Source organism: Polistes canadensis, unplaced genomic scaffold (genome assembly GCF_001313835.1).
Source record: "Polistes canadensis isolate GaletaPanama2010 unplaced genomic scaffold, ASM131383v1 scaffold_140, whole genome shotgun sequence".
In the NCBI taxonomy this organism is placed as follows: domain Eukaryota; kingdom Metazoa; phylum Arthropoda; class Insecta; order Hymenoptera; family Vespidae; genus Polistes; species Polistes canadensis.
The window spans coordinates 331,551-338,402 of record NW_014569687.1 but is presented as its reverse complement, the minus strand read 5'-3'; the positions used below and the strand labels follow the sequence as shown (position 1 = coordinate 338,402).

At 27.1% G+C, this 6,852-nt stretch overlaps 3 protein-coding genes across 4 annotated transcripts in view; 1 reads left to right on the top strand and 2 right to left on the bottom strand.

Annotated features, from left to right (window-relative positions):
• Window positions 1–71: 71 nt before the first annotated feature.
• On the bottom strand, window positions 72–1,861 carry LOC106788485. 2 transcript variants are annotated; one of them, XM_014751774.1, is made up of 3 exons: window positions 1,826–1,861; window positions 1,485–1,725; window positions 72–1,405 (listed from the first exon to the last, which is right to left on the bottom strand). In XM_014751774.1, the coding sequence occupies exons 2-3, from the start codon at window positions 1,701–1,703 to the stop codon at window positions 569–571; spliced, it is 1,056 nt and encodes a 351-aa protein (XP_014607260.1). In that variant the 5' UTR covers window positions 1,704–1,725; window positions 1,826–1,861; the 3' UTR covers window positions 72–568. The 2 variants fall into 2 exon arrangements, with proteins under 2 accessions (XP_014607260.1, XP_014607259.1); XM_014751773.1 differs by lacking the exon at window positions 1,826–1,861 and having other exon boundaries at window positions 1,485–1,816.
• Window positions 1,862–1,890: 29 nt separating this feature from the next.
• On the bottom strand, window positions 1,891–3,475 carry LOC106788482 (cytochrome c oxidase assembly factor 7 homolog). The gene is made up of 3 exons (XM_014751761.1): window positions 3,264–3,475; window positions 3,052–3,186; window positions 1,891–2,610 (listed from the first exon to the last, which is right to left on the bottom strand). Exons 1-3 carry the CDS (start codon window positions 3,367–3,369, stop codon window positions 2,147–2,149), a joined length of 705 nt encoding a protein of 234 aa, XP_014607247.1. The 5' UTR covers window positions 3,370–3,475; the 3' UTR covers window positions 1,891–2,146.
• A 95-nt stretch (window positions 3,476–3,570) lies between these two features.
• The window catches only part of LOC106788481 (osmotic avoidance abnormal protein 3-like), an 8,893-nt gene continuing 5,611 nt past the window's right edge, over window positions 3,571–6,852 (top strand). Inside the window, exons 1-2 of the mRNA XM_014751760.1 lie at window positions 3,571–3,799; window positions 5,359–5,430. Of these exons, the coding sequence (XP_014607246.1) occupies window positions 5,359–5,430 (72 nt within the window). The 5' untranslated portion in view covers window positions 3,571–3,799. The remainder of the gene's footprint in view (window positions 3,800–5,358; window positions 5,431–6,852) is intronic.

Here is a 6,852-nt window from a genome sequence, read left to right as displayed (position 1 = left end):
AATTTTAAGAGAATAAAAACTCCACAAATCTTTGACATCTTCATTTTACATGAGACCTCAGTGTCAAATTTTATGTCAACCTTTCTAATCAGAAGACTGATGACAACATATAAATTCGGCGTGGAAGAATATATAGTACGTATGTATATATGATATATTTTAAATTTATGAGACATAATATTCCTTTTTTTATATTCTAAAGTAGGGCTTCTCAAAAAAATAAACCCTGATAATCTCATATGGGATCACAGAAACTTTAACAAATATAAAAAATTCCTGAACACGTAATGACCGAAAAATAATTTAAATAGTATGTCTATGAGTTTATAGTAGTGAAATAGAACAAATTCGAGAAGCCCTGTTCTAAATTATATATATATAAATAAATTAATATTTATATTATCTTTTTTTTTCGCGTATAAATATTTTTGAGTTTTGTTAGAATTGTCGGAAAAACTTTTGAAACCGAGATATTGGTCGAAATAAAATTATATTCTATGAGATTGATAGATAAAATAATATATTTAAAAAATATTTCAGTCTATATACACATATATTATTATAATCGTTAATTATTTATGCAAATAAATTGATTAGTTAGATAATTTGAGATCAACGGAAGCCATTCGGGAAAGTGCGAGAGTAAAATCAAAATATCGTCTTTATTAGATTCATAAAATTCTGTTGTTTTTTTCAATATATAAGCTTTCGAATTAGACGTATGATAATGGGGTTCTATTCTTAATAAAATGATACACGAATGCAAATACTTGGGATAAAGATCTAATATATCTTTGTCCTTATTTTGACAATGAGCGAGGATATGCTTCAATGTCGCTTGTATAAATGTTAAAACTGTAGGTGCGTATTCTAAATGTACAAACAATTCTTTCAAAAAACTGCATATTAATTGAAATATGAATGGTGATAAAGCTGCGAATTCGAGTAATTCGTTTATCGAATTTTTAATCTCTTGGCAATCTTTATCAGCTTCTGTATTAATATTTAAACAAGTGGACGTAAAATTTTCAATTAACACTTCTTCTATTAGTTTATATCTCTGTGAATAATATATTCTTTCTTTCGTGAATAAACTAAGTCCAAGTTGTGCGCTCTGTTGTAAAGCATAACATAATAATTTTTCACTTTCGTTAGTAGATTCCAAGTAAGAAAGTTTAGCAATTATCTTTTCTATATAATACACAAAACGAGTATTATATTTAGCAAGACACATTAATGCTCCTGTTAATGATGTCAATGTGTAAATAGATATGCATTCGTCTAAAACATCCGGTAGATATTTTTCCATTAAATTTTCAACAAATTTTGACGTAGTTTCTCCGTCTCGAAATATGTGCAGAGATTGAAATCTCTCAGTTATGCGTAATAATTCGCGCAATGTATCCTGCAATTTAGATAATTATACTTCATTTATATAGATGTTTTTTATATACATTATTAATAACGAGAAAAAACTAACTTACAATAACGTGAAGACGAACAGAATATCTTTGATAAGCTTCTTTGGATACTTTGTAGCACAAAAGATTAGAAAATGATGTAGATAAGGCACGTAAGACAATGTCGGATCTTGGTACAAATGCATCTATACTGAGAAAATCTTTATATTCTTCCGTGTTTTCAATACTCTTCTCTGCATCCTCACAGCTATGCAATATCGTTCTTAAAATTCTTACATCCATTATTGTTTTCGATATCTGAAAACTATAGCATTTATACTAATAACGATATTATAGTATTGTCTATTTTATAAAAGGAACTCTTAAATATGAATAATAAATTAATGTTAATTATTCGTACGCACCGAAAATATATACACAATTAATACTAAATAATTATGTGTAAGATAATTAATATATACATATATATAAATTATTATTATTATTTTTTATTCACAAAATTTCATTTACATCCTTTAAACTCGTGTAGTTTCATAACTTTTCATTTGATTCAAATGCGACTCTTTAACATAGCCTGTAAACGTAATTCTGTCAATCAGTATTACCAACATTACAGATAAAATACCCAATAACATGGTATAAATAGTATTTTATAGAAATATACATTTATCATTTTAAAACAATATCTTTCTAATAACTTTGCAATAATATTATATAGGAAACAGTCATTCAACTTGAATTCCTTCTTGAAACTGTAATGGTTTAGAATGTTTCAATTCACGTTCAATTTGATCAGCTCGTTGTTGAAACAGTTTGGCTAAATCTGCATCCTTTTTAACACCATCCCCTCTTAAATACATTTGTGATACATTTGCGCAAGCATATGGATTTCCAAGTTCACAGCACTTAAGCGACAATTTATAAGCCTCTTTAATATTAGGTTTTACATAATCCTTTATTCCCTTTAAATAAAGTCCTGAGAGAAAGTAACATGCTTTCTCTGAATTGAGTTCGTAGCATGCCTTCCGTAGCCTACATATTCCTTTATTAATTTGTTCAGAACGATTATCATCAAACTCTTCGGTTATAGCAAGGATACCGGAATGAAGACAACCACCGTCATTATTTAAATCGCAAGCTTTTACCATGTATTTGTATGCTTCATTGACATCTCTTTTATAACCTCTACCTACAAAAAGAAAAAAACAATAAAATATAAAGCCCCCCCCCCTTAAACTCTTTAAAAAAAAATATTTCATATTTATTTTCATAACATTATCTCACAAGTACGAAAAGTGTTTCGTGTAATCATATTTATCTTAATTACTAACCTGACCACCAGTGGGCGATATTAGGTATTTAACGCGACGACGGTACAATACTAGTACCGTCAAAACTATATTCTTTGATAATTTCGTCAATCGTCATCGCTTATTCTGAATTAAAAACCTACTATCGCCCAATGGTGGACAGGTTAGTAATTAAGATGAATATGGTTACACGAAAAGTGGACTTGTGAGCCTCTATGTACTTCTCTTTGACATTACAAAAAAATTCAAAGACAGTTACCGACCGAGAAACCTAAACTAGAATGCTGCCATCTAATCGTTGACGTAATTTGACTTCTTACCGATAATAAGATATTCTCCGTATTTGGCACAACTTCTTGGATAATTACGTTCGTCACAATTTGCTTTATAAAGTTCTCCTGCCTTTTTAAAATCTTTTTTTATGGCTTCGTTGAAGTCACCCAAGAGATGACAAACTAAAAATATGAAAATTGTTATTGGTAGTCATTCGTTGGTACAGGTTAAGTTCATCGAAAATGATATTTTTTCGCACCTTCTGGATTTTTTTCACTATAACAACCAAATTTATATTCGATGTGAAGATTTTTCAGATATTCCTTAACCTCTTCTGGCTTTTTTAAATTATATGACAAAGACATTGTTATCTTTTTTCATACACAAAATGAGTAAATTGTACGAAGAGATAATTGAACACCGTACAGAATCACATCATATATAATCACGTGTGAGAGTAAGAGAGAAAGATGATAGGAGTGGGAGTTAGAATGCATGACCAATCATATGATCGGATTGTTAGAACGCGCGTTTCTTTGGTATTTTTGAACGTGCGCCATGCGCATAAGCAAAAATGACGATGCGAGAGGTGTCGCGTAAGTCGTGAAATTCGACAGTTCCGCTTTTCACGTCGTTTCGCGTATACATTCTTTCTGTATATCATTATTTTCTCCCCTACTTATTGTTAAAAAAATAAATAAAAGTGTTTTAGTTATTTTTAATATATTTTAATTTTGAATTTTTTTATGCGTTATAATCATCGCATGCTGGAAATAAAATATCGTCTTTTTCCAGGTAAGTACATTTTAAATAAATGTGATATTTTAATAGAAAATAAATCAAATTGTTATAATACGATAATTATACGAATGATAACAATATGAATGATGTTAATAATAAAAATATTAAAATCATAGTTGAGATATAATTTGAATTTGTTATTATCGTATTATGAAATTTGATTTTATTTCATTTGATTTTAAAAAATTGATCTTATTATTTATTTTTATTTTTATTTTCTTTCGTATTAAAGCGTAATACAACCGTGCAGTTTTATTATGGTCTTGATATAGACCTTAAAACTATAGTTAGGGGTTAGACATTGGTTTAGTAGGTCGTTTAGTAGGTAGTTTAGGATATACTCGGTCAGTCGGTTACGATGTTATCTGCTCTGAAATCTTTATTTTCTCTTTTTTCTTTTACTCTCATGCTAAAGTGAACAATATTTTTATTTAAAAAAAAAAAGAAAAGAAGGTAAAAAATTTGTTTCAAAAACAACAAGAACTTGTCAAATAACTCAATGCTTATGACATTAAATTGCCTGTAAAGTTCTTAATGATTTCAACAAAAATGTGTTAACGCATGTCAAAAATATTCATCGAATTATAATTTATATTAAATTAATATTATTAAACTCTGTGAGTAATTATAATATTAATTTATAGTAATACGATTATTGTTCTAACATTAACTTGTCATATATAACGATATCTGCTTTATATATTTGACTAACAAGTAGTCTTGACCTTGAGAATAACATATGTATCTATATATCACGTTCGTCATACTATGTGTACATAAGTATACTTAATATTCAATCGTAAAACATGAAGATACATATGTAGATAGAGACACTTTATTATAGATTTTATTGTTGCGTCTAACTATTCAAATATACCAACTTATCGCTTATTATATCTTAACTTTCACGATCTTATCATAAACGTATTAAATGATTCATCGGTTTACTATTTTGCATCAATCAATCCATTCATAAATTATTCAAAAGTATATATAATTAATTATACGAACAAATTAATTGTGTACTTAAATTTAATAGAAACATACATTGATCTATATAAATAAAAAAGATATATATATATATATATCATAAATTTTATTATAGTAATGCAAGATAGATTTAACGACTTATTGTTAAACGATTGTAAAAAAAAAAGGAACATACGTTTTTAATTATTTTATATAAAAAATAATATTTTATTAATAAACATTTATAAAGGAAATCATCTTACTGACCTCGTACAAGTATCTACAAAGTTTATCGCATACTCGATATCATTTTTTTTACTCTTCTTCTTAGAAAAAGATTTGTTTTTTACAACGAATTAAATATATTTATTTTTAATATATTTTTTTTCAAAACTTTTTGTAAATAAAAAAAAAAGATAAAAAAAGAATTGTAGAATTTGTTGTCATATTCGTAATTTCTCTTTTTTTTTTAAAGAGAACTCGTAATATAAAAAAGAGAGAGTAACAAGGAAGAACATATTAAATTATTAATACACATATAAAAATAATATAAACAATATAAATTAGTATAATTGTTTAAATAGATGAGCGAGTCGGTAAAAGTAGCCGTAAGATGTCGGCCTATGTCCAATCGGGAGCAACAACAAGGATGCAGGGTACGTCACGATAATCAACGATGAACAACCACAATAAAAAAAAAAAAAAAAGAAAAAGAAAAGAAAAAGAAAAATAAACAAAAAAGATATACCGGGCAGTAGAGCAGTAGAACATTGATTAAAAACATCCCGTTTGATTGATGCACTTTTTCCACTTAAATTCAACGCACTAATACATATTATAAAATAGATAGATATATAGCACATAAAATGTGTGACACAGCACGCATGCATATTTCTTTAATTTTGTTTATCCTTTTTGTATGTTTCTCAAACCTTCATCGTTATATCGAACGCATTGTAACTTAGCGACCGTACCAACAAAACAAGGGACGTTTGCTCATTCCTCTACATGCCGTTCTTTTATATTTATACGTACCTTTTTTTGTTGTTTTTGCTCATAAAAAATCTTCACAATAATAAAAAAAAAGAAAAATGTGCAACCATTTTGTATCATTTGTGTTATTGTCCAATAATCTCGTTTATTTTTTATAAGCAAAATTTTATACGTTGGAATATATAAAAAAAAAAAGGATGTTTCCTATCTTTCGTTGTATCTCTATGTTTTGTGTGTATGCATTTATATACATTATATGTTTGTATGTAGACATTTTCTAGTCATCGCGTGCATAGTAGCGTTGCAAAAGTAGCGCGAAAACTATCTCGCTTGAAATATCGATTCGACATACACTTTGTTCTATCGATAAGCATGCATATGATATGCAATAAAAAATATCTGTGTATGTATATATATATATATATAAGCACGTAGTTGTGTAGTTTCAAAGAAATTTTTATGTGTATTATGTGATATACATATTTTAATATTATTATCTATAATGAACATTTATTATCATTTGATTTTATTATAAATTGTTTACTACTATTGTTTTTAAACAAACTTATATATATATATTATAATATACTTATTTTAAAATATGTATATAATGAGTATCTATACGAGTATGCGTGTGTATGTGTGTGTTTGTACTAGGAAGATGAATTGTTTACTACAGCCATTTGATTTTTCTATACATAGATAGAATCGTTAATCGAATAGAGTCAATCGATTTAGTTCTTCCTCATAAGTGCATAAATACGGATCGATAGATATGCATCTTTCAAGTGACATGCTTGAACCTTGACCTATATTTTAAATTCTTCTTGATAAGTTATAACATTAAGTTTATGCGATGCATTCGACGAATACCGTGACGTTGGTCGACAAATTTGTAAAGATAACTAATCGATTATTTTTATATTGCATTCATTGTGTTATATTTGTTTTTATGCATTTTTTATTTATATATATTATATATTAAAAAAGAATATATATATATATAATTTGTGTTTGGATAATATAGAAAAGAAAAAAAAGAATATATAAAAATATATATAAAATACAGAGAAATGTTTTTGAAA